Raw genomic sequence first — 26117 nt, forward strand, 5'->3', positions numbered from 1 at the left:
ACAGTGTCGCCGCAGAGCTCATCAGGGAATGTTTCTGTCAGTGTATTTTCCTCTTCCTTTTGACCCCTCTGCTGACTTGTGTCTCACTTCCTTTTTTTTCTCTGTTTGGTTTCTTTGAACTCTGTTCCTTCCTTTTCACTGTCCATCTTGGGTTTTCATCTCCATGTACCACTGCCTTACCTGTTTGTATGCCTGTGTGCCTCTTTTTTTTTTTTTTTAAGGGAACTTCTAAAATTATTTATTTATGGATTGATTTTTGGCTGCATTGGGTCTTCGTTGATGCGCGGGCTTTCTTTAATTGCGTGGAGTGGGGGCTACTCTTTGTTGCGGTGGGCGGGCTTCTCATTGCGGTGGCTTCTCTTTCTGCGGAGCATGGGCTCTAGGCACGCGGGCCCAGTAGTTGTGGCTTGCAGGCTCTAGAGCACAGGCTCAGTAGTTGTGGCACACGGGCTTAGTTGCTCCGTGGCGTGTGGGATCTTCCCGGACCAGGGCTCGAAGCTGTGTCCCCTACATTGACAGGCGGATTCTTAACCACTGTGCCATCAGGGAAGCCCTGTAAGCCTCTTTTGTGGCATGGCTCAGGAGAGGACTTTTGCTAGTCTGAGATCGCCTTCATGTATAAAATCCCAGAACCACCCAGTCCTTTCTTTCTCCTATTCCTCTGATTTCTGTAAAGTTAAGGACTCACTGCTTTAGAAAGCATTTTATTTTTGTGTCTCTGGAGCCACGTTCCTCAGTAAATCCAGGCTTGGCAACTTGACAACTTATTAGGGATGGCATTCCAGTTTCCCTGGTGACAGGGTCTAAGCTAGTTCTAGGCTGTTTCCTCTGACCAATCAGGAATGCCATAACTCTAGATCCTGTCTTGGGAGAGATCTGGGGAGGCACTTGTTAATTTTGGTAGCACAATATTGAACTTGGTTCTCAAAGTGTAGTCTGGGGACCCTTGGGGTCCCTAAGACCTGTTTGGTGCTATACAAAGTCAAAATAATTTTCATTGTAACATTAATGCAGTATTTGCCTATTTCACTCTCATTCTCTTACCAGTGTACAGTGGAGTTTTCCAGAGGCTAAATGATGTGTGTTGACGTCATCACTCTTGGCCAGTGGAATGTGTACTTCTTTATTTTTGTGTTTCCTAGAATTTTTAAGGTAGTACTTTAAGGCATAAATATGGAAGTTTTCTGGGACTTCCCTAGTGGCGCAGCGGTTAAGAATCTGCCTGCCAATGCAGGGGACACAGGTTCGAGCCCTGGTCCGGGAACATCCCACATGACGCGGAGCAACTAAGCCCATGTGTCACAACTACTGAGCCCGAGCTCTAGAGCCCAAGGGCCACAACTACTGAGCCTGTGTGCCACAACTACTGAAGCCCACGCACCTAGAGCCCGTGCTCCACAACAAGAGAAGCCATTGCAATGAGAAGCGCACGCACCACAACAAAGAGTAGCCCCTGCTCGCCACAACTAGAGGAAGCCCGTGTGCAGCAACAAAGACCCAACGCAGCCAAAAATAAATAATATAAATAAAAATAAATTTATAAAAAAATATGGAAGTTTCCAGTGATGAACTCGATTTGTTCTCAGTACTTCTGCTGTGCTCTTACTAGTTTTCTTCGGTTATACCTGCTAATCTCTGTAAACCTCATTGTTGTACAATAAGTAGTTATTTTAAAATCCCAGCATTTTCCTTCACCTTTGAAGAAACACAAGAAGTAAGTACAACCTGCAACACTTACTTGTAAAAACTTTTTGGAAAACTAATAATTTTTAAAATTTTATTTGTAGTTTATTTTAGCACTTAATTCTGTTTTATTCTAAAATAGAAGGAAGTTTATAGTATTTCTCTTATATTTAAGGATTAATTGTTGGCTTAAAAAAGGGAGGTTGGAAGTCTTGCTTTCTCAACGTACCTGCCAGCTCTGTTTACTGCAACTGGACATATCAACAAGTGAAAGGGAGGGATCTACTCTGAAGAAACTGGGCGAAACTGTAGACAAGAACTGAAAAAAAAAATTAAAAGAAATGAAAATCATAATGAAAGTTATCTTCTCAGCTTTATAGATGCAAATAATGTACTTTATTGTATTTTATGCAACAGAGCGTTTTCATGTAGTATTAGGGTGCCAGTTAGGTTGAAGCATCATTCAAGACCAATCAGTCAGAGTTTAAAGAAGAAGGAATTACATGTTTTAAGCGTACACACCATGGTCTCTTTCAAAGCCAAAATTTGTTCCAGCTTTTCCACCTAGAAATGACAAAGTCACTGAAGCCTCTTACAGGATGAGTTATTGCTTTGGCTGGAAGAGCGCACCAAGTAGCTGAGCGACTAATGACGTTTTGAACAGCTGACGTTCCTGAATGCCCACTGAATGAAAAGTCAGTAAAGTTCAGGGTAGTGCCACTTCATATGTTACCGTGACTTGTCGAATTAAAGATTTAGCTGCAAACATGAAGACCGAGGTAATATTTATAAAATTTTACTTTCACCTTACAAATGAGCGGATTTATAGACATGGCTCAAGTTGTATCAGCACCAGGTATGCTTCAAAAAATATTTTCTTTTGTGTGAATGCTCAACAACAAACACAAGTTGTGATAAATATGCATAGGGTTGAATAACTTTTTTGACTCTCATGGTTTATCCTGAAACAATTTCATTTCCATTTGCACTGTTGGTGCAGAAGCAGTGACAGTGAAAACTGCTGGTGCCATGACATGGATCAGGGCAGTGGCACAAAACTGCTGGTGGTCGTAGTCATGGACTTTCCTGCTACACACTTGTGGTTTAAAAAAAAGCCATTTTCACTTAAGAATGCCTTGGATGAAGCACTAAAAATTATTATTTTTTTAATTAAATCTCAACCCTCCAATAATAAAGGTCTTTGATGTTCCAAGTGAAGAAATGCAAAGTATTCATGGAGCATTGCTGCTGTATACCGTAGTCCAGCTGTCTGGAGAAAATGCACTTGCGTGTTGGAGCCGAACCATCTACATGGATCATCATTTTTACTTGAAATAACAGTTGATGGACAAACTATAGTTGTTCATACTGCAGTATTTAGTGGACGTTTTATTGAAATTGAACAAAGCCTGTCACCATTGCCGGTGATAAAATTCAAGTTTTCAAGCAAAATTTAGAATTTTGGAAAACTTGTATTTGTCAGACTTTTTTGATGAGATCGGTGATAAGATTGATGGAATGTGATTTTTCTGATGTTGTATGAAATGCCAGTATTTGGAAATTCTGCATAATTCGGTGAAGGAATGTTTCCTAGATTGTCAGTGGGTAAAAGAGCCATTCAAAGTGCAGGATGACCAGTGGAGTTTAATGTAAAAGTACACAAGAGGTTCATTGATAAAATTTCAGATTGCACATGGCAACTAGTCTTTAAAAACTGCTACTTGTGGAGTTTTGGTCTAGTATCAAAGAAGAAAATCCTCAATATTTGAAAGGCTATTAAACTCCATTTTCCAACTACACATCTGCGTGAAATGAGATTTTCTTTATATCTTTCAACCAAAATAGCATGTGGAAACACACTGAATGCAGAAGCAGATATGAGAAGTTGGCCCTCTTCCATTAAGCTAAACATTAAAGAGATGTACAAGAATATAAAGCATGTAACTCTTGTTGCAAATTTCATTTTGTTTTAGAAATAGTTTCTTTGTTTAAAAAATGGGTTAGTTGTGTAAACAGGTAATAGGTTTATTGTTGTTTTGAATGAATAAAAATAATTTTAAAAATTATCAGTTTCAATTTCTAATAAGGTAAACTGTTGATATCTATGACCCACATAAACAAAAGATCTTAATAGTCCTTGATAAATTTTTTAAGAGTTTGAAGAGTTCTTGAGACCGAAAAGTGAGAAAACCTTTGTTGTAGACAAAACCTGAGTTGATTTTCCTCAGTCTTGGGCTGGTTGCCTGTGATGACTTCACAGGGAGCCCTTGTTTGCAGTTCCCAGCCCTTGTAATAATCCCTGCCTGGGCCTCAGAGACTTTGACCCGAGTGAGCTTATTTCCTTCTTCTAATACATATAGCATTGGCCTTGTGAGGTTTTTTGTTGTTGTTTTATCTGTGGTTTATTTCCCCCGTTTTTTCTCTTTATTCCCTAATTTTTCTTTTTCTCATTTTCCCTTTCTCTTTATTCTTTTATTTTTCTCATTTTTTCATTCTTTAGTTTGTTAGGTTTTTTTGGTGGGGGGGTCTGGCATTGTGTTTTAATTACATGATAAAAATCAGTTCATCAGGTGGACTTCCTTTAGTATGTGTGAAGTTGTGGTTTGGAAAATATAGTTTCTTCACTAAAAATAAGTAACATGTTTATATGTAATGGGTTTATTAATGTTCTTTTAAATGAATGGAGACACTGATGGATATAACCCATATAAACAAAAGCTTTTGGGGAACTCAGTTATTTTTAATACTGCAAAGGCTTTCTGAAACCAAAAAGTGTAATAAGAACCACAGCTGTAGACAAAACCTGGGTTAATTCTCCCTGGCTTTGTTTGGTTGATTTCTTGGTAATTTCATTAAAAAAAAAAAAAAAGAAAGAAAGTTTTGCAGTTCCCAGCCCCTATTTAGTCCTGGCTGGGCCTCAAGAAGGCACTTGCTACCTTGGTTTGCTGTTGTTCTAGCCGAGGAAGCTGGTTCTCAGTGACCAGAGGGACTTTGACCAAAGTTGGCTCGTTTCCTCCTCTGAATACATAGCATTGACCTTGCGAGTTTTTTTTTTAAACAGTTAAATTTGATTTTTTTAAATGTTGAGATAATTTTAAGCTTAGAAAAGTTGCAAAAATAGTCCAAAGAGTTTTTATACGTTCTTTGTCCAGCTTCCCCTTATATTAACATCTTATATAACCATAGAACATGTATCAAAACTGAGAATTAATCTTAGTATCATACTGTTAACCAACCATCTTCAGATTTCATCAGTTTTTCCACTGATGTGCTTTTTCTGTTGAGAATCCAGTCTGGGAGCCCACATTGCATGTAGTTCTCCTGTCTCTATAGTCTCCTTAGTCTTCCCATGTCTTTCATGACACTGACAGTTTTGAAGAATGCTGGTTATTTTTATAGAATGTTCCTCAGTTGTGGTAGTCTGAAATTTTCTCATGGCCTTGTGCTTTAATTCTGATTTTTCATTGTGGTCAAATACACGTAACACAAAACTTATATTTTAATAAATTTTTAAGTGCATAGTCCAGTGGCATTAAGTACATTCATAATGTAGCCAGCGTTACTATTTGTAGAACTTTTTCATCATCTCAAACAGAAACTCTATATCAATTAAGCAGTAATTCCCCATATTCCCTTCCCCCAGCCTTTGGTAACTTCTTTTCTGTTTTCTTTCTCTATGAATTTGCTTGTTCTGAGCACCTCATATAAGTGGAATCATACAATATTTGTCTTTTTGTGTCTGGCTCATTTCACTTAGCATAATGTTTTCAACATTCATCTATGTTGTAGCTTTAATTACGTTTTAAAAGTTAACCTGGATTTTACTGTGATGGTATGTATTAACTTGATATGTTGGAAAATATAGTTATTAAGACATAGTTGTAATGGGTTTAGTAATATTATTTTAAGTGAATTAATAGATTAACATTTTCTCTTTTTTTTCTCAGTTTTAGTTACAATAACAGTAGCTATAATCCACATCAACAAAAGCTATTTGAGGTCCTTAATAATTAAGGCATAAAGGATTGTCCACAAAGGAGTGTGAGAATTGCTTTTGTGGCTCATCCCTGTCCTTGATTGGCTGGTTACTTGCTGTGACCTCATAATGAGCCTTTGTTTTGCAATTCCCAGAGTCCTGGCTGAACTGCAGGAAGACACTTGCTGCCTTGGTTTGCAGTGTATCTGTATGAGGAAGCTGGTTCTCAGTGACCTGAGGGACTTTAACGAAATTTGGCTTATTTCCTCCTTCTAATACAGAGCACTGGCTTTTTTTTCCCCCCCATTAAAAAATCCTTTGGCTTACTTGGATTTCATTATGACAGTAGATTTTTTTTTTAAGCTTATATGTAGGCTATTGGTCAATTCCAAATTTGAAAACTGCAAAGCTTGCTTAGTCTCTATCCTTGAAAAACCTTGGTGCCTGTAATAGCTGAAGGCTGGTAGGCTCCAGGCACTCACTGAGGCCAGAACACCCCACAGTCTGTTCTCAGGGTGGCTGCAGAGCCTACACACTTTGTTCCTATTTCTTCTGTACTTAACTCTTTGTTAGTCCTGTTTCTTAGTGAAACACGCCTGCCAAATCCCGCTTTTATGTAAGAGCACTTTATTTTCTCCTGGAAGAGGTAAGCAGATTTGTTGTGTATGTAACAGCGTGGGAACTTTATCTTTGCTTGAAGCATCTTTAAGAGATACAGTTGCAGTAAATATATTTCTGAACTACTGTATTATTTTCCACCTTGTTCTTTTGCTTGTATTCATTCTCCAGTTAACATAGCGCCTCTTTTTTTAAAAAAATTTATTTATTTATTTTTGGCTGCGTTGGGTCTTCGTTGCTGTGTGCGGGCTTTTCTCTAGTTGTGGCGAGCGAGGGCTACTCTTTGTCATGGCGCGTGGACTTCTCATTGCGGTGGCTTCTCTTGTTGCAGAGCACGGGCTCTAGGCACCTGGGCTTCAGTAGTTGTGGCACACAGGCTCAGTAGTTGTGGCTTGCGGGCTTGAGCGCAGGCTCAGTAGTTGTGGCACACAGGCTTAGTTGCTCCGTGGCATGTGGGATGTTCCCGGACCAGGGCTCAAACCCATGTCCCCTTCATTGGCAGGCAGATTCTTTTTTTTTTTAATTTAATTTTATTTATGTTTTTGTACAGCAGGTTCTTATTAGTTATCCATTTTATATATATTAGTGTATATATGTCAGTTGGCAGGCAGATTCTTAACCACTGCGCCACCAGGGAAGTCCGTATCTCTTACTTTTAAAAGCTCTTCTTAGTACCGCTAATAGTAGACTTTTGGGCCTCCTATAATAGTCACTCAGACCAACTTTAAAGCAAATCTTTTTATACTCATCTTATTTGCTCAGAATCACTTCTCATCAGAATCATTAAAAAAAAGTTTAATCAAGTGCTTACCTTATGTCAATTTGTGTCTACATATAGACTTGCAGGATTGTAGCTCCATTTCCCATCACTCAGCAAGTCCCATAAGCCTCTGCTTTTTACACAAAGCATATTTCTTTCCAGAATTCAACTTGATGTGCTTTTTTCTCTCTCTTCAGCCACTGGTCTGTATGGAAGATAGACTTGCTTTCAAAGGAGATTTGTTCACTCTATTAGCTAAGGCAGTGCAGTGCCTCCTGGATGGCCCTCAAAGTACATTACTCTGTTCCCAGTGGTTGGGGAACTCTTAAAGGCAATGGACTGAGTACTTGAAGGGTAGATGTCTCACGGGGCACAGTTTGCCCTGAGGCTAGTGTCTTCAGCTATAGACATAATAATAGCCAGCATTTATTGAGCACTTAACTTTGTCCCAGATACTTGTTTAATTAGCTGTTTTACATTCATTAACTCATTTAATCTTTGTGAGATAGTAGGTCTTATTATTTTCCCCACTTTGCAGATGAGGAAACAGACGCCCAGAAATGTTGAGTAACTTAAGGTAACAAACTCATGTGGTTTAGAGTGTGTGTTGGTGTCAGAACAAGACTTTCTTTTTTTTTTTTTTTTTTTTTTTTTTTTTTTTGCGGTACGCGGGCCTCTCACCGTTGGGGCCTCTCCCGTTGCGGAGCACAGGCTCCAGACGCGCAGGCTCAGCGGCCATGGCTCACGGACCCAGCCGCTCTGCGGCATGTGGGATCTTCCCGGACCAGGGCACGAACCAGTGTCCCCTGCATCGGCAGGCGGACTCTCAACTACTGCGCCACCAGGGAAGCCCAGAACAAGACTTTCTTGACCGTGGAGAGCACTTTGGCTCTGGCTTCAGTTGTGTCCTGGCAGTGGAAGATAGATCCCTTCGGATTAGCTCACAGCCCGTGTGGGGCAAACATGGCTCCCAGGCCGGCTTCAGAGTTGCGCGTGCTCTCCTCTGCCCCACCTTGTTTCCTTCTGCCCTCTGTGGCCTGTTGTAAAGGTGCCACAGTGTTGGAGATGCAGCTCTTTGGGTTTAGCTCCCTGGTCTTAACAGCTGTGGGAAACAGTTTTTTGATCTTATTGTTTAATCCTGGCTTCTGGTTTTCCTCTTCATCTCTTCTTACCTTCTGGAATTCCAAGAACCCCTTTAGAAAAACCAGGGTCTTGAGATCTGAAATTGGTAACCAACAAGTAAATACCTCACAGCATAGGACAGTTTGGATTCTTAGATTTGACTGTCCTGCTCAGTAGCACCTCACTAACTCCCAAAAAGAAAACTTTTGTTTGTGGATCTTAACTATGTACATTTTATCCTTACGCAACTAATATTTTCTTTTTATATACCATTATGTACACTTACACGCGCAGAAGCCCAGAGCTACTTGCTTTTAGCCTTGACTGCCAAGGACACTGAGAGCACTGTAGCTGGTAGTGCCAGGCCTCTGTGTGTGTTTGGGACTTGCCAGTCCAATCCTGGGAGCTGAATTCTGTCCGTCCTGCTGTGTCTCTTTATCCCATCGCTTGTGTAATATGCCACTACTTCCTGTTTGCATTTGTCAGCCTTTCTTTTGGTTTACTTCTCTCTCCTGAAGCTGTGCATGTGGTCCTCCTAGACATCTGGAGTTGTTTCTTCGTGAGAGTGAACCTCTGAGGAATTTCAGTTAACTTGAGTTTATGAGTTTTTGGTTTGATTTACTTGCTTGTCTACCCCTGGCAATATAGTGCCTTTTCTTTTATCCTGTTAGAGGTTTTGATTTTATTAGCAAAATTCTGAAATTTTGAGCTGATTTAAAGATGCCAGCATGGGGCATGGGTAAAGGGGGTGAGCTGCTGCCCCTGATTCAAGCATCACTTATCCACTTGCACCCCTATTGCTGCCCTAGCAGAAAAAGAGGAGGAGTTCAACTTATATGATTGTATTTGTGTTCAAACCTGATTCACTTCTCTAAGATCACGGTTGCATGCCATTTCTAAATTACTTTAGAATCCATCTTTTTGTTACAGTGGAAAAACCAAGGTCCATGTGAATTACTTTGAGAAGCACAGCCTGTTGGGTTTCTTATGAGTGGTTCTCCCCCTCCCCACTTCCCACCTGTTTTTAAAATTTATTAATTAATTTATTTTTGGCTGTGTTGGGTCTTCGTTGCTATGTGCAGGCTTTCTCTGGTCGCAGCGAGCGGGGGTACTCTTCGTTGTGGTGTGTGGGCTTCTCATTGCGGTGGCTTCTCTTGTTGTGGAGCATGGGCTCTAGGCGCCTGGGCTTCAGTAGTTGTGGCACGTGGGCTCAGTAGTTGTGGTGCACGGGCTTAGTTGTTCTGTGGCATGTGGGATCTTCCTGGACCAGGGATCGAACCCGTGTCTCCTGCATTAGCAGGTGGATTCTTAACTGTTGCGCCAGCAAGGAAGTCCCTCCAGCACATTTTTATCTCTCCTCAGAGGTGGCTGCTGTCACATACAGGAGTTCTTTAGTGATGCAGGCCAGTGCTTCCTTGGAGAGTGCATGGCAGTGTTCTCTTGCTAATGAAAAGGCTGTCATAATGGGTTAGGTCCATAGGGGCTCTGCCCTTCTGTACCTGTATTCCTAGGGAGAAAAATCTCTACCTTAATTACCACATCATGCTGGCAGAGAGGTGTGGCTGCTAATCGATTAGATGACAGTCCTTTGCATTGGTGTGGAACTGTTGAGGTTGTTTTGTTTTTAAATAAAATAGATTTGAGCCAGGTAAGTTTATTTTGAAGAGATAAAGATTTCCCTTTATTAACCTCATGTCTTTTTTTTTTTTTACAGACTGTCTTTTTTCTCTTTTTTAAAATTAATTAATTAATTTTTGGCTGTGTTGGGTCTTCATTGCTGCATGTAGCCTTTCTCTGGTTGCAGCAAGCGGGGGCTACTCTTCGTTGTGGTGCACGGGCTTCTCATTGCAGTGGCTTCTCTTGTTGCAGAGCACGGGCTCCAGGCGTGTGGGCTTCAGTAGTTGTGGCACACGGGCTCAGTAGTTGTGGCTCACGGGCTCTAGAGTGCAGGCTCAGTAGTTGTGGCACATGGGCTTAGTTGCTCCGCGGCATGTGGGATCTTCCCGGACCAGGGCTTGAACCTGTGTCCCCTGCATTGACAGGCAGATTCTCAACCACTGAGCCACCAGGGAAGTCCCAGACCTCATGTCTTTAGTGCCATTTCTGTGTCCTTATCTTCTAACTTGGTAGTAAGAAGCACTAAGTTGGCTTTTCTTGTCATTCTGGTGCCGGTGGCAAACAGTGTCTTTTCCTCTCCTGCACCTTTGGTGTGCTTTCTTTCTGTTTGGTAGCACCAGATTCCTTTATTTGTTTTGGTTTTCCTTCTCTCCTCCTGTCTTGGAGTGGTTGAACCCTATTCTGAAATATATTTTTAAGATAGTGTTTAAAAGCAAACACCCTGCCTTTCTTGAAACCACAGAAACTGCTTGTGAAACAGCCGATAGAGCAAGCTGCCAAATCCACACTGTTAAAACCAAGCCCTAACTGACAAAATGTCAGACAATGATGTTAAACCTTCTTTATGATTAGGGTGTGAGGGTTTTCTCATTAATAAATGTTTAGGTGCTGAACTCCCAGTTTCACATTTGGAATGCTTTACATTATAAAATTCTGCATAGTAAACCATTCCAAAAGAATCTTGTGCAGCTAATCTGCTATCTGCTGTAGGAAAGGTTTTCAACAAAACAATTCCCATTCCCCGTCCCCTACTTATTTATTTTTTTTAATTTTAGAAAATGATTTTCTTTGGAGGTGATTTGGACCAAGTCTCACTAGCTTTACCATTTTTTGATAGAACTATATATAAAATATATAAACAACAAGGATCTACTGTATAGCACAGGGAACAATATAACTATATTCAGTATCTTGTAATAACCTATAATAGAAAAGAATCTGAAAAAGAATACGTGTATATGTGTGTGCAGACACACACACACATATATATATATATAACTGAATCACTTTGTTGTACACCTGCAATATTGTAAATCAACTAAACTTCAATTAAAAAAAAATAGAACTAGCTTCAGAATTATTTTTCCTTCAACAGAGGAAGACTGGGGCCTTAATCTTTATCCTTAGGCCCTGAATTACCTTTTTTTTTTTTTTTTTAGGATGGCATAGAATCTTCTGTTTGTCTAGGGAATTTCTTTCCAAGTACTTTCAGAAATAAGTATTCGTTCCTTCTTGAAACCTTCCAGAAGAACTCTGACAGTGCTGGTAGCCTGCTGAGTAAGGGTACAGTTTAAAAACTGGTACTAGTGTATACATCAAGCTATAACACTGCTTGAATGGGAGTTGATGAGGGAGACCAGGCTTGACAACCAATAATTGGGAAAGAAAAGGAAAAGTATATTAACGTGCCTCCAGAGTCACAGCCAGCACTGAGATATGGGCCTCTGGATGCAGAGCTTTACGAAGCCCTTCCAGGTTTTCCCCAAGAGCACCCTCTTCTGTTCTAACGCTAAGGGCTTGTTTTGATTTCATTTCCATGACCTTAGCCCTGAGCAACTTTTCTGACTTTGTGCTTCAGCCCTTCCTGTATCTTCTTTGCTTGTATATTGGGCCTGTCTCTGGTTTCTACATGGGGATGAGACAAGGAAGGCTAAATGATTGATTCTTCAGTGAGTCTCCCCGGGTTGACTTCCTTTCATACCAGCATCTCACAGCTCTCATCATGGTCCACTCAGTGGGTGGACATCCCCATTCATTGAAGTCTCAGGGTTTAATATTTATTATTTATTTATTTATTTGGCTGCTCCGGGTTGTGGTTGTGGCATGCGGGATCTTTTAGTTGCGGCATGCGGGATCTAGTTTGCTGACCAGGGATCGAACCCAGGCCCCCTGCATTGGGAGCGCAGAGTCTTAACCACTGGACCACCAGGGAAGTCCCAAGTCTCAGGGTTTAGATAGATCCTGGTAGAACTCATGGTCGTAGCTAGAAGCAAGACCCAGGATCTTCAAATCTCTCAGCGCATGGTTCCTCTGAAAAATAACAAAAGCTACAGACTTCTAGTAACTTGGAGGGCACAGGCAGGCTGTAACTTTAGTTAGCTCCTGGATTTGGTCCTGCGTTGGACGGTGTGATTTGTGCTTATCTCTCCAATTAGGTAGTCAACTTTTTTGAAGGCTGGGCTGTATTTTACCCTTCTCTGTATCCCTTCCTCCCCCATAGTCTCTTAGAGTGCTTTGCACATGATCATCTCTCAGTGAATTATTTGTGAAATAAAACAATAAGAAAAATTACAACATGGGTATTCTTCATTTACCACCACCCTTGGGGAAGTGTGTCCATATTGATTTGTGAATCAGACATTTGTCTATCCAGTTTTTGGCCATATAAGTCACAAGTCTTAATTGGTGTCTTAATAGGTTCAATAATGTCTAAAAAGAAGAACTTTTTCAGGATGAGAGGATAAGGGGGACTTTTTTTTTGCGGTACACGGGCCTCTCACTGTTGTGGCCTCTCCCGTCGCGGAGCACAGGCTCCGGACGCGCAGGCCCAGCAGCCATGGCTCACGGGCCCAGCCGCTCCGCGGCATGTGGGATCTTCCCGGACCGGGGCACGAACCCGCGTCCCCTGCATCGGCAGGCGGACTCTCAACCACTGCGCCACCAGGGAAGCCCTAAAGGGGACGTTTTACCCTATTACTGGATTGTGTTAAGAACTCAGAGAGGAAACCACAGCGGGGGAGTGCACTGCTGAGGAAACCCTGTCTGGCTTCCCGAAATAGGGAAGAGAGTGGAAAAGCCAGGCCCTCCCGATTTTGCTGAATTCTGTTCTTGCCCCTGACACACAGCATCTCTGGCTATGTTGTTGCTTTTGGTTAAATTGGCCTCATCTTTCCTGCTTCTGCAATGGGTGAACAGAGGTACACTGGGTGTTGGGAATTTTGTCCAGAGCTGGAGAGATCATGTGGTCTGTATCAGAAGGCTGGAGTTATTTATAGTGGGAGAGAAGCTAAGGAGCGTGGCACAGAAAGAACTGATTTCACACCACCTCAGCACTTGGTGGTGGTGCGGACCCAGATTTCTTTTTGAGCATCTCGGGGGAGATCAGGTGCTTTTCTGAATTGACCAAGAGCTGTGAGGTGTCAGGGACCACATTTTCCAGGACCATTTATGGGTAGGGCAAGAATGCGATGACTGTTTTCTACTTTCCTCTTGATTCCTTGGTCTTTGTGACTCAGGGTATGAGAGCTCCAACTGACTTTTTTTTTTGCGGTACGCGGGCCTCTCACTGTTGTGGCGTCTCCCGTTGCGGAGCACAGGCTCCGGACGCGCAGGCCCAGCGGCCATGGCTTACAGGCCCAGCCGCTCCGCGGCATGTGGGTTCCTCCTGGACTGGGGCACGAACGCGTGTCCCCTGCATCATCGGCAGGCGGACTCTCAACCACTGCGCCACCAGGGAATTCCTCCAAGTGACTTTTGAAGCTCCTGGTTTTGAACCAGTGCAGAAGGCAACAGCTGTGTAGGATGGTGGAAAAAGGACCTGTTGGACTGGTCTGCTTGGACCCGCCTCCCCCTTCCCCCACTCTGGGCAGCAGGGCTGAAACTGCTGCTTGCTGGGCTTTGCCAAGTTGGTTTCTCCTTATGGATCGGCTACCGTGGTAGGCAGGCAGGCAGCTCCCCATCCGGGAGCCCTCCAAGGAGCTAGGCTGCTAGGGAGTCATGCTGCGGGGGCGGGGGGGTGGGGGGCAGGTGCTGGGCACCAGGTGTGCCACCTACCCTACCAGGGGCTGTGCCTACTCAGAGCTGCTCAGACTAAGGCTGCAGAGCCCTGAGGCCTGCTGGAAGTAGACTGTGTGTCACGGTACCTTTTCCTGCACCTTGTGGCCACATTCGTGGTATGCAGAGAGGCTGGGAGTGGTGAGGAGCTTGTAAGTTGTGGGTAAATGAAGTCTAGAGAGGGAGAGGATTCTTGCCTAGGGCACACTGAGTTCAGGGTTGTAATGTTTCTAAGTCCAGAGTTGTCACCTAGCTTAACTTTAATTTTCTCAGCCCTAGGTGGAAGAGGTTTTCCAGTGTGCGAGCTTGGTGTTCAAGACATGTTAGGTGAGGTTTACTTATGGAGCCAGACTTCTGGCAGGTTGACTCGATGTAAGACAAGGTCAGGATGTGGTCTTCAGGACGTGCAGACCATGCTCACTTCCTACTGTGGTCTCAGGGACAGGGCTGGAAGGCTTATGAGCACAGAGGCACTAAGAGCCCTCACATCCACCTAGGACAGACCCTCAGAGCTCAACTCCAGCCCCTCATTATACAAGTGGGGAAACACAGGTCACAAGAGGGTGAATGACTGGCTCAGGATATGTAACTTGTTTGGGTGGAGCTGGATCTAAATTTGCTCTCTCTTGAGGACTTGGAGCTGTATCCCCCGTTGCTTCCACTTCAGAAGCAGTCCTCTTGCTTAGAAGACCTGTGCGGGGGCTACCTGAAGCCCTCATGGCAGAGGGGAGGCTGGGGAAGGACAGGTGAAAGGGCAGTAGGCCCCAGCTCCGCACACTGGCCATGAGCTCTGAAATCCTGCCAGAGTCTGCATCCGTAGAGACACCAGAAGGCCCTCGAGAATGGATTAAAAGCAGTGGGCACCAGCATTCTAGCCCTGGCCCAGGGTGAAGTAGTCACGTGGAGCAGCGATGTGCTAAGAGCTATTGGGTAAAGAGTCACTCCGAAAAAAGCAGGAAGACCCTGACCTTCTCTCGTGAATTAGGAAAGCATTGCTTGAAAGCCTGTTAGGTGCCAGGCACTGTGCCTGGGCACTGAGGACACAGAGTTGACTTAAGCCCTGGAAATTTCTCTTAGGTCGCTCCCACTCTTGTGCAGTGGTGAACAAGACAGCCACCAAGAGTTGTGAAGGAGACAGGCCGTTCCGCAAGAGCGAAGTCCTAGTGCAAGAAGGCGGCTGTCTTTGGGACACCTGGAGTGATGTGTCAGGGACCCTGTGAAGTCAGAGAGGTGGAGCAGGGAAGAATTCCTGGAGGACGTGATGTCTGAGCTGAGGCTAACCAGGAAGAAGAATGGGAACGGAGGATGGAGGCAAAGGGTTCCAGGCAGTAGGAGGCCGTGGCAAAGGCCTGGAGGTCTGAGAGAACACTTGAAGACAAGTGGCAGGAGCCCAGAGTGAGACTCTAGGGCGGGACGAGGGCAAGGCTGGAGCTGCAGGCAGGGAAAGGGAGCTGCCAGCTGAAAGAAAAATCCAGAAACGATTTGGGTCTGCAAATCAGTTTTACAGTGTGTGTGTATATATATATGTATATAGACATTTACCCCATGTATGTGTACGTATACATATAAATTGTGTGTGTGTGTGTGTTTAAGGGGAGCTTTGACTATGAAGCCATCACTTCCTGTTCCCAGTGCTGGGCGTCCTGCTGAGGTGCCTGTGGATGCCCCCCACATGTGGCAGAGTAAGAGGACTGGTTTTTCTACATGCAGGTGTGGGTGGAGGGTAGGCTGTCCGAGGTTTCCGTCCTGGCAGGTGGGACTGGTTTTAGCTTTGGAGCAGAGCTGGCTGAGGACACTGTGGGGCTTCTTCAGGCCCAGGGACAGGACCAGTTTCCCTCTTCTCATGGGGGAGTAACTCACAGGCCGTTGCTGACACCGGAGGTTCTGCAGGCTTTTCAGAGGCAGCCTGTGGCGGCTGGTGGTAGCAGTTGGTGAGAAAGAAGTACGTGGTGGCCATTTCTCCTGCCACTCCTGACAGACATTTCTGTCGCTAAATAGCACCTCTCTGTGGCAGCCTTGGGCTCTGCTCTGGCAAAGGAGGAGCATTTCCTCTCCGTGAGAGGGGCCATCCGAGGCTTCTGCTCGACCCTATACGGCACGCCAGCGAGAGTCCGCCTTCCCTCCTGCCACTGGCAGTCAGGGGCACAGGTCCTTAAGTGGTGGACCTTAACTTACGGGGTCATAGAAATGACCATGCTCCAAACGGCAAAACCAAAGCATGTGAAAAGCGACCTGAGGTTAGAGTGTAGACTGTCTGCCTCCGAAAGGTGGAACGGGGACAGGGTCTCACTTGACTGTATATGGCTGCTGCCTTGCAGATAGCTGGGCTGTCCGCTCTCCTGCCAGGGAGCAAGTTTTGTTCCCATGCTAGTCCGGCTTTTACTGTTTCCCCTCCTGCCTTTCCCCAGAGACCATAAACCTGCCTACCTCCTGTTATGTTCTAGTTCTGATAGGAGTACCATTCAGAGTTCTTGGCAGGAGACCAACTCACTTCTCTCCGGGTTGGTTTCCCCTCCTTTTCCCAGCGTGTTGGATGTGCATGTTCCCCAGAGTTCTCCGTATGCAGCTGTGGTGCCCAGAGATTGGAGCTCTCCTGCAGTGGGAACCCAGCTGCTTCCCTCCTCGGTTTTAGGGGCAGGGCTTGAAAATAGAGAATCATAATCTCCCTTCCTCCTCCTCCTCCTGCCCCCCTCCCCCCACAATACACCAAGCAAACTGGAGTGACCGGCTCAGGGGCTCAGAGCGGGACTCAGCCCGCCTCACTGCTCTGCATGACAGCAGCGATCTGGAGGAAGATTAATGGACGCGTGAGTATGTGAACCCCGGAGCACGTTACCATCTCAGGCTGGTCCTCGGTGGCAGGTGTGGACTTATTCTGGTGTTAGGGACACCAGGGCTTCTGAGGGGAGATGATGACCCAGCCAGGTGTGTGTCTGCCTGAGGCCACTCTCCTCTCTAACGTGGGGAAATGGAAAGCGCTTCTAAATACCCCTGCTCTTCAGAAGAGCTTGGTGGGCGGTTCGGGGAGTTTGTTCTTGGAATCCTTTGCAGCACAATATCCCTTTCTTCCCTAAGCCAGGTTCTTTAGCTCCTAAGCTGGACTTAACTACCTTCACTTCTTGTAGGATGAGTGCATCTCCCTGGCCGGGGTGAGACTGTGGGTGGAAGGTTAGGAAGGGGTAGCTGCTCCTTGCTAGAAAGGGGAGCTTGGAGAGGGAGCACAGGTTGCCAGCAGGTATTTTGCATCCCCCTCTGGCTGGCTAGAGAAGGGTGCCACCCCTAGTTCCCGTCTGCCGACCTCTCCAGACAGCCAAGGGAGTACCCAAATGGAAACATCCTCTTTCTGCCGAGGCTTGAGTGCCTAAGGCAGAGACCAGATGGTAGCAGCTCAGGCCTGCTAAGAGGGGAAGATTGGTTATTTAGGGGCTGTGACAAATGGTTTTGCAGAAGAGCAGGGGAGAAAGGATCTAATTTAGCAAAGCCAGGGGCCAATTTCTACAGTAACCCTGTGGAGAGCCCAGACGGCCTGGAACCACAGGGCCACAGGCTCAGGTGCTGACTGCCTTCTCCCTTCCTTCCTGTGTCTGGTGGCTAGTGATGTCATTGTGAGGTTAACCCTCTGGTCAGAGAGGACGACCCTGACTCTCTGCTGCCTGAGCCCTTCTGCCCTGGAGCTGTACCTAAATGGCCTCCCAATTCTGACTTTGTATAGGGCAAGAAATGGTCATAGGAAGTTTTGTTTTGATAGTTTGACTTCTGATTGGGCATTTAGCCATCTGAGAACTGAGTGCTTTCTTTCTTTTTTTAAAAAATAAATTTATTTATTTTTGGCTGCTTTGGGTCTTCATTGCTACGCGCGGGCTTTCTGTAGTTGCGGCGAGCAGGGGCTACTCTTTGTTGCTGTGCACGGGCTTCTCATTGCGGTGGCTTCTCTTATTGCAGAGCACAGGCTCTAGGCGTGTGGGCTTCAGTAGTTGTGGCTTGCAGGCTCTAGAGCGCAGGCTCAGTAGTTGTGGCACACGGGCTTAGTTGCTCTGCGGCATGGGGGATCTTGCTGGACCAGGGTTCGAACCTGTGTCCCCCGCATTGGCAGGAAGATTCTTTTTTTGTTTGTTTTTTAATGCACAGATCTTTTTTTAAAAGTTATTTTATTATTTATTTTAGTTTTGGCTGCGTTGGATCTTCGTTGCTGCGCAGGGGCTTTTCTCTAGTTGTGGAGAGCGGGGGCTACTCTTCGTTGCGGTGCGAGGGCTTCTCATTGAGGCAGCTTCTCTTGTTGCGGAGCACGGGCTCTAGGCATGCGGGCTTCAGTAGTTGTGGCTCGCAGGCTCAGTAGTTGTGGCTTGTGGGCTCTAGAGCGCAGGCTCAGTAGTTGTGGCGCACGGGCTTAGTTGCTCCGTGGCATGTGGGATCTTCCGGGACCAGGGCTTGAACGTGTGTCCTGCATTGGCAGGCAGATTCTTAACCACTGCACCACCAGGGAAGCCCCTGAGTGCTTTCTTTATGCAAAAGTACCCTGGAAACACCCCTCTTTCTTAAGCCCTATGCCACATGTATTTCTTGGTGAGACAGAGAGCCTCTGCTTGGGTATTATTTTAATTTGGGACTCTTAATGGGGCCCTATATTGCTCATCCTTCTAATCTCCCGGACCCGCCCCCCCAAAAAAATCCCAAACCTTTTATACGAAGAACTTTGGAAAGATGGAGCAGTGCCTTAAAGTCACTGGATCAAAAGTGGTATTTGGCACAGTTAGCTGGTTTGGTGTTTGGTGAGAGATTTCTGCTTTATATTTGAGCAAAAGATCTCTTGGCAGGAGGCCTCTGTGTGGTGTTCCCAGTGATTGCCCTGTTACAGGGTTTGCCCCCTTCCCTCCCCTGACAGGTTGTTTGAATCCTCTTGCCCATAAACAAGTACAGCAGAACATGTCGGGCCAGCTCACGTGACCTTGGTTATCTCTTAACGGGGTAGCCAGCATCAGCTTTATTATTTTAATTATTTTTTAAAATTTACTTATTTATTTATTTTTGGCTGCGCTGGGGCTTCGTTGCTGCTCACAGGCTTTCTCTAGTTGCGGCGAGTGGGGGCTGCTCTTTATTGCAGTGCGCGGGCTTCTTATTGTGGTGGCTTCTCTTGTTGCGGAGCACAGGCTCTGGGCACGCGGGCTTCAGTAGTTGTGGCTCGCGGGCTCTAGAGCGCAGGCTTAGTAGTTGTGACGCACAGGCTTAGTTGCTGCGCGGCATGTGGGATATTCCCGGACCAGGGCTCAAACTCGTGTCCCCTGCATTGGCAGGCGGATTCTTAACCACTGCGCCACCAGGCGAGCCCCAGCATCAGTTTTAGATACCACAGTATCTGTTTGGCTTCAGGGGCAACCTAGGCCTAAAGTCAAGCTGCCATGTTCTCAGTCCCAGTGAGAAACTTGTGCTTTCCAATCTTCTCCACCCAGCTTCTGACAAATGAGCCCTCCTCCGTTTATCTGACGAGCTAGCCAAGGCACCTGCCCAGGTCATGGCCACTTAGTAACAGGATTCAGCAGTCTCTGCCCTTGGCCCGAGGTTGAGACTGCAGTGGTAGCGGCGGGCCCAGTGAGGTAGAAAGGAGGTACCCAGTAGGGAAGACAGTCACTTGATGTGTTAGAGCTCCACAAAAATGTGGAGGTGCCAGGAGGAAGCCTGGGTCTGTCAAGAAAGGGAAACAGGAGTGTTTATGATTCCTTAGTGAGGACCAGGTAGGAAAAGTCAGCTCTTATGGGACAGGAGTGAGAAAAGGACAGCTAGACAGTTTCATTCCTTCTTACCTTTATCATCCCTAAATTGCTACTTCTGGTATCTCATTTATCTTTCTCCTGTATCTCAAATCCTGTCTGCCGGGGCCCATGACATGCAGCTGTTTCAGGAAACTGCCCCTGAGACAGATGCATGCCAGCTTATGGGATACAAAACCCAACACCGAAAATCCCATCTTCCCAAACAGTGATCTTGTTATGTTGTGTGAAGGACAGCTGGTGGTGGGAGCCTGGCTGCCACGAAGGCTGCTGAGTCTCCAAGCCAGACACACTCAGGAGCTGGGGGTGCAGCTAAGTTTTCACCACCACACTCACCCCCACTACCCTGGCCCTGAGTTTCCCTCGTCTCACTACGGAAGAGGCAGTGCTCTTCAGTACATAACAATCAGGGACTCTGGCCACACTGTGTGAGTGTGTGTGTGTTTCTTAAATACCGGTCACATTTCCCATTGTGACTATTAATTTGCAAAGTTTCCAGTTCCATATACCTAGAAAATCTTGGCAAGATTGTTGACATTGTGTGTCTCAGGAGCTGTGGTGTGTACTCTGGATTTTCCTAGGGTTGGATGTGTGTGTTTAAAGTGCTTTTTATCAGGGACAAGTAGAGTGGCCTTTTATGGAAGGGATAAAACAGTTGAGCTGCTGGAGCCTTTTCTGGCTCTGCCAGAAACCCACGTCCAAGTCTGAGCTGTGCAAATAGGTGACCAGAACTTGGTCTTCCAACTCTAGCGCTTTCCTAGGCCGGTTTGAAAGATCCATCTCTTTTTGGAGAATAGAGAATTTGTGGTAAGCAGTGGGTAAAGAAGTTAAAGCCAAAAGCCGTATCTGGGCTTCCCTGGTGGCACAGTGGTTAAGAACCTGCCTGCCAATGCAGGGGACATGGGTTTGAGCCCTGGTCCGGGAATATCCCACATGCCTCAGAGCAGGTAAGCCAACGCACCACAACTACTGAGCCTGTGCTCTAGAGTCCCTGAGCCACAACTACTGAAGCCCGCACGCCTAGAACCCGTGCTCCACAACAAGAGAAGCCACCACAATGAGAAGCCCGTGCACCGCAAGGAAGAGTAGCCCCCACTCGCCGCAACTAGAGAAAGCCCACACGCAGCAACAGACCCAATGCAACCAAAAATAAATAATAATTAATTTTTTAAAAATCTTATTAAAAAAACATAAAAACTTATGCAAAAGCCATATCTTTTTCTAGCAACCTACAGAATAAGTTGGGAAAGCATATGGAATTATAGTAATAATAGCTAGCATGTCATGAGCATTTAATATATGCCAGGCATTGTTCTAAGTGTTTTGGATGGTGTTGGATAATTTCTGACTTTACCCCTTTGTTTTCTCTTGATAGAAACCCCGTTATGACTATGGGGTCTTTGTCCTTGTACTCGGTGTTTGCATGGACTAGATAGAACAACAGGATGGGTAGCAGTGGCCTCCTGCTACGCAGCCAGACTCTTCTGACCGGAGGTATCCTGGGTGGGTTTTTTTCTCTCAATCTTCCGGTCTTTATTTAAGCCACCATGCCTGTTGGCAATTAGAGCTGCCCTTCAGGATTTGTTGGGGAGGATCTGTATTCCTTTTGCAGGCATCCTTTCTTCCCGGCTCTCTCTGAGTGAATTCGGAGGTGGAGAGCTAGAAACTTGGCTGCTTGCCTCCTTCAAAACAACCAGCATTCTCTTGTCTGCAGTCTGTGTAATAAATAGTGCATCTAACAATGCCCCGAAGTGGCCCCCTTCCTCCCCAGCACCACCGGTCAGTTGGTGGATCTAGTTCCTGAGGGCTTCCACCAGCACATGAGTTAATCTGTACCATAGGGCCCTGCTCCCGTGTTCAAATCACAGACGTTAGAAAGCTCAGAACCTCCAGCAGTGAAGTCTGAACCCACATCTCCCCGTTGCCTTAGCCAGGGCTAAACTGGCCTTTTCTGGACCACTCCTTTCTCTTAGAAACCAGTACAGTCAGACTCTCTTCCTCGGACTCTGTCTCTGAGAAGATGAATTAACTATAAAAGTGTTTTTTAAGAAGGCACTTACAATGGAAAATAGCTGTAATCTCATTTACCATATTCTCTGCTCCTAGGTCATGCACACAAACAGCTAGGGAGGAGAACTGTCGTTGCTACCAGAAAACGAACAGTGTTTGGCTTCAGAGGCAACCTAGGCCTAAAGTCAAGCTGCCATGTTCTCAGTCCCAGTGAGAAACTTGTGCTTTCCAATCTTCTCCACCCAGCTTCTGACAAATGAGCCCTCCTCCGTTTATCCGACGAGCTAGCCAAGGCACCTGCCCAGGTCATGGCCACTTAGTAACAGGATTCAGCAGTCTCTGCCCTTGGCCCGAGGTTGAGACTGCAGTGGTAGCGGCGGGCCCAGTGAGGTAGAAAGGAGGTACCCAGTAGGGAAGACAGTTGTAAAGAGTGTTTCCCCTGATATGTCAGGGGACTGTCCCAGGCTGCCTTCTCTCTCTCTGGAAGTTCTACTTGGCCTTCCTTTAATTAGCCCTTCTCTCCTGTAAGGCAGTGTCCATTCAGAATTCCTTTCCTCCAGCCTTATTCTTCATCTCCACCTAGGTTCATATCTCCTTAGACCCTCCCTCCTACCCAGCCACCCCCAGGTGCTCAAGTCCTTTTATGTCAAGCCCTCACCCAGAGTTTGAAGGTTAAGAAACCCCAGTTTCTACGGCCCACGCTCCTTGGAGAGCAAAGATACGTTCCTAGGTCCCATGTTGGAACACTGAATTCATTTTCCTATTCTGAACTCTGGTTTAAGTGTTAAGTATGGTTAATACACTACTTCAGATACAGTGGTGGGCCCTGATGGGGTGGGCTGGCCTGAGAATGCAGCCATCATTTGTAACATGCTTCTATGGAAAAATAGAACAGAATTTTTGGTAAGTTGGGGATTTCTTTTTTTAGTCTTTTGCCTGTTTTTTTTAAAGATTTTTAATGTATTTATTTATTTACTTATTTATTTTTGGCTGCATCGGGTCTTAGTTGCGGCTCATGGGATCTTTGTTGAGGCATGCTGGATCTTCTGTTGCAGACTGCGGGCTCTTCCTTGCGGTGCACGGGCTTCTCTCTAGTTGTGGTGGATGGGCTCCAGGGCGCCTGGGCTCTGTAGTTGTGGTGCACGGGTTCCAGAGCGCGTGGGCTCTGTAGTTTGCAGCACGCAGGCTGTCTAGTTGAAGTGTGCAACCTCAGTAGTTGTGGTGCTGTGGGCTTAGTTGCCCCATGGCATGTGGGATCTTAGTTCCCTGACCAGGGATCGAACCTGTGTCCCCTGCATTGTAAGGTAGATTCTTTACCACTGGACCACCAGGGAAGTCCCAAGTTGGGGGTTTCTTGACTAATGTGCTGCAGCAGATTTGCATGTGCCTTGTGGGAGCATTCTCATTACTTTGTAGTCATAGCACCAGCTATCACAAAAGTTGTCTTTCTAGATGCCAAATGCCAAAGATAAACACGCACACACCACTTCCTACCTAGAAAGTTTGCTAGAGAGCTGTGTGCAGCTCCTGTGATTGTTCTGGGAACAGGTGAGACTGAATTCTCAATTTTGACTGATTCAACCCATTGTCAGGTAGCACCGGAAACAGGGGCGTCCCTCATTCCACAGCTCATGTGTCCTCACCTGCTTGGGTTTTCAATGATCTGTTGTAGGAGGAAGATAGCACCTCTCCCTGTGAGCAGGAACAGCGCGATGGGGGTTTGCTCATGGAAAGAGCAGCCAGTTGGAGTTTTAGTGGTCACGTAAGTGGAAGAGCCACATTGCAGCCCGGCCAGGTGGAGACAGGTTCTGAGAGTGGTGGTGCCAGCCTTAGGTGGTTTCTATTACTTCTTGTCCTGCTGGAGCTCTGATCTCTGACCATGGTGACTTCTGGGGCAGCAAACTTGTCCCAATCTTTTTTCTGATATTTCCTCTTCCTTCTTCAACTCCCTCTTTGAAACTGGAGGAGTAGGAAGGTAGTAGTTTTTCCACTTCCAGAGGAAGATGCAGTGGAAAGAGGCACGTGTCTTATTCAGCACCTTCCAGTGTAGAGCTGGAACCAGATAAGACCCGGAAGGCCTGTTTCCCGGCCTCAGCATAAAAACATTTTAAGGAAACCGCATTGGAAGGGGCAGAGACAAAGGGTTAAATCTGCACCCAGGTAGAAAGGCTGTTGCATAAACGCTGAGAGAGGGGTTTTTTGTTGTTGTTGTTTTTTTAGATCTCGTGCTTCTTTTTTATTTTGTGTTGGCAAAAACCCCAGGAGAAGATTGGAGATTCTGGGAGGAGGTGATTATGCTGGGTGAGTCACCTGAGCTCCCCAGCTGCCGTTTTTAGTCCCTCTGCTTTTCTGTAACAGGAGGCAGTTTGGGGAGGGTGGCGGCTGGGTGGGAACGCCGTTTGTGCATTGGACAGAAGGCAGGTGTATATGGGTGAATTTTTTGGCTCTCTAGGGTTGACAGGGCCTTGCAATCAGTACATTGGTTCAAAGAGGAAATATTAAAGCAGCTCTCGGTGTGGCAAACAGTAAGTAAATGTCTCCTAAAGTCACTGTCACTTCCCCAAATCAGTAGCTCTTAGAATGGCTCAAGCTGCATTGCATTGTCACAGCAAGACACAGTGGTTTTGGTAGCAAAGCAGTGGAGGGATTGAATGTGGAGAGGCAGAGAGAACTGTCTGAAGTGGGAGGGCCTGGTGGTTGTTGGGCAGCAGGAAGTTCGAGGAGAGGGATCCCCCTCTGTGATGAAAGGAGGGCTTAAGCTTGATTGAGGGGAGCCAGGGATGGGGGTGGGGGCTGCTGGTCCTCAGCTGTGCCTGTATTCTGAGCCTGCCTCCAGTTCTCCTAGGTGACCACCTTTGCCTCAAGCTTTGTGACAGATGAGAGTTCCAAGGGGCTTGTCCCACCTGAGAGAAAGCTTGTTAGTAGAACTGACGCTCCATGGATGTCATCCATTTTGGGGAGAGAGGATCTCATGACCCACTGCCCACTTGGATGTTGTGTGCGGAGTACGCTGATGTGGGTTATTGGCATGTATCCCAGAGACTGTCACGAAGATGCCCCAACATGTTTTCTTATTTATTCATTCGTTCACCTTTATTCATTCATTACCTTACTGAATACTTCCGCTCTGTGTTATAGACATTGTTGTGAGCCATGAATCAGACGGACCGGGGGCCTTCCCTTTATGGTGTAGTCTAGTGGGAAGGACAGACAGTAACCAACCAACTTCAAAGGGCAGTAAATGCCCCGAAAGAGGGGAAAGGGGTCTTCTGGCCAGAGGTTTTGATCTTCCTTCCTCTGCCCTTGCTTATCTCCTTGGGGGAGGAGGGGAGCAACTTTAGGGATCAAAAAGTTGTACCACTTTTATTCTGTATATATTCCATGAGTATTATAACGTGGGGCACTGTTAGGCACTAAAGGCATACAACGGTGACCTCTGACTTCTCAGAGCTCAAAGAGGGGGTGAAGGCATAGAGGCACAAAGTCAGAAGAGCTGAATGGGTACAGATAGGATGCTGTGAGAGTCAGAGAAGGGAGAGATCACTCTCAGCTAAGAAGGTGTCTGGATAACTATTTGAACAAAGGGATTTGGGATAAACAAGGGATAAGAGGGTTTACTTACCTGGATCACTTAAAAGAAGGTATTATATGAGATCTGGAGCCTTTTAGTGTGTGTGGATCTGTGTAGCTCTTCATACCACAGTTCCAGTCCATTCCCTACGCAGCAGCCAGAGTGGTGGAGCTGGGGTCCCACCGCGGGTCTGTCTGACTCCAGAGTGACACCCTTCACTACCACACCACATACAGCCAGACAATGAATGTGCTAAAAACAAACTACTGGGCAAAGAAAAGGAAGTTGGAGGGAGGCCCAGGCACCTCAGCTTCACTGGTTAGTCTCCCATCAGCTCCCCACAGTCCTCTGTAAAGCGAGCCAGACCTTCCTGCTGCAGGCTGCCTTCTGCCTCCCCCAGAGCCCTGGGCTGCTGGCAGGCAGGCTCTCCTGTGATATGGAGGAACTTGTTGGTCTCCATGGTTACGGTAACCCACTGGTAGGGAGGAGCCGAATGGAGTGCGAGGCTGGCAATGTGAGCTTCCCCCAGCCCTTGGCACCATGTGGTACTGGTATGTTGGCCGTTTCTTGGACCTTTTCTGAGAGGAAGGAGTTAAGGAAATGATGAGGAAGGGAAGAGTGGGCACACCTTCCTCCCGCCCTGGGCTGCTCAGAGGGCAGAGGCGTGGCTGCCTTCTCAGTCACCTACTTCTCTTGGCAGGGGTGGTGTTAGGAAGGAGGGTCCTTTTTGTCTGACAGCCCAGCCATGGTAGAAATTTGACTTTCCTCATTCTAGAAGGAATACCAGCTTTGCTACACTGGTACTTGTAGTCAAGTTCTTAGAGATTATAGCTCTTCTCAGGGCTCAGAGAACCCCTGTAGATGGGAGACAAAGGTCCCTGCCTGAAAGTGAAGAGAGATCTTAGAAAACATGGTCGAGACCTTACTGCGCACCAGTGACCG

At 46.1% G+C, this 26117-nt stretch overlaps 1 protein-coding gene across 5 annotated transcripts in view; it reads left to right on the forward strand.

Moving 5' to 3' along the window:
- MARK2 (microtubule affinity regulating kinase 2) overlaps positions 1-26117 on the forward strand; it is a 58294-nt gene that overhangs the window by 9035 nt on the left and 23142 nt on the right. For 4 of the 5 annotated variants that reach the window (XM_033860894.2, XM_033860891.2, XM_033860896.2 and 1 more), the window contains exon 2: positions 16541-16636. The exons of the other annotated variant lie outside the window; for it this stretch is intronic. In XM_033860894.2, coding sequence (XP_033716785.1) covers positions 16541-16636 — 96 coding nt within the window. The remainder of the gene's footprint in view (positions 1-16540; positions 16637-26117) is intronic. 5 annotated transcript variants of the gene reach the window in all.

Source organism: Tursiops truncatus, chromosome 8 (assembly GCF_011762595.2).
Source record: "Tursiops truncatus isolate mTurTru1 chromosome 8, mTurTru1.mat.Y, whole genome shotgun sequence".
Lineage (NCBI taxonomy): Eukaryota > Metazoa > Chordata > Mammalia > Artiodactyla > Delphinidae > Tursiops > Tursiops truncatus.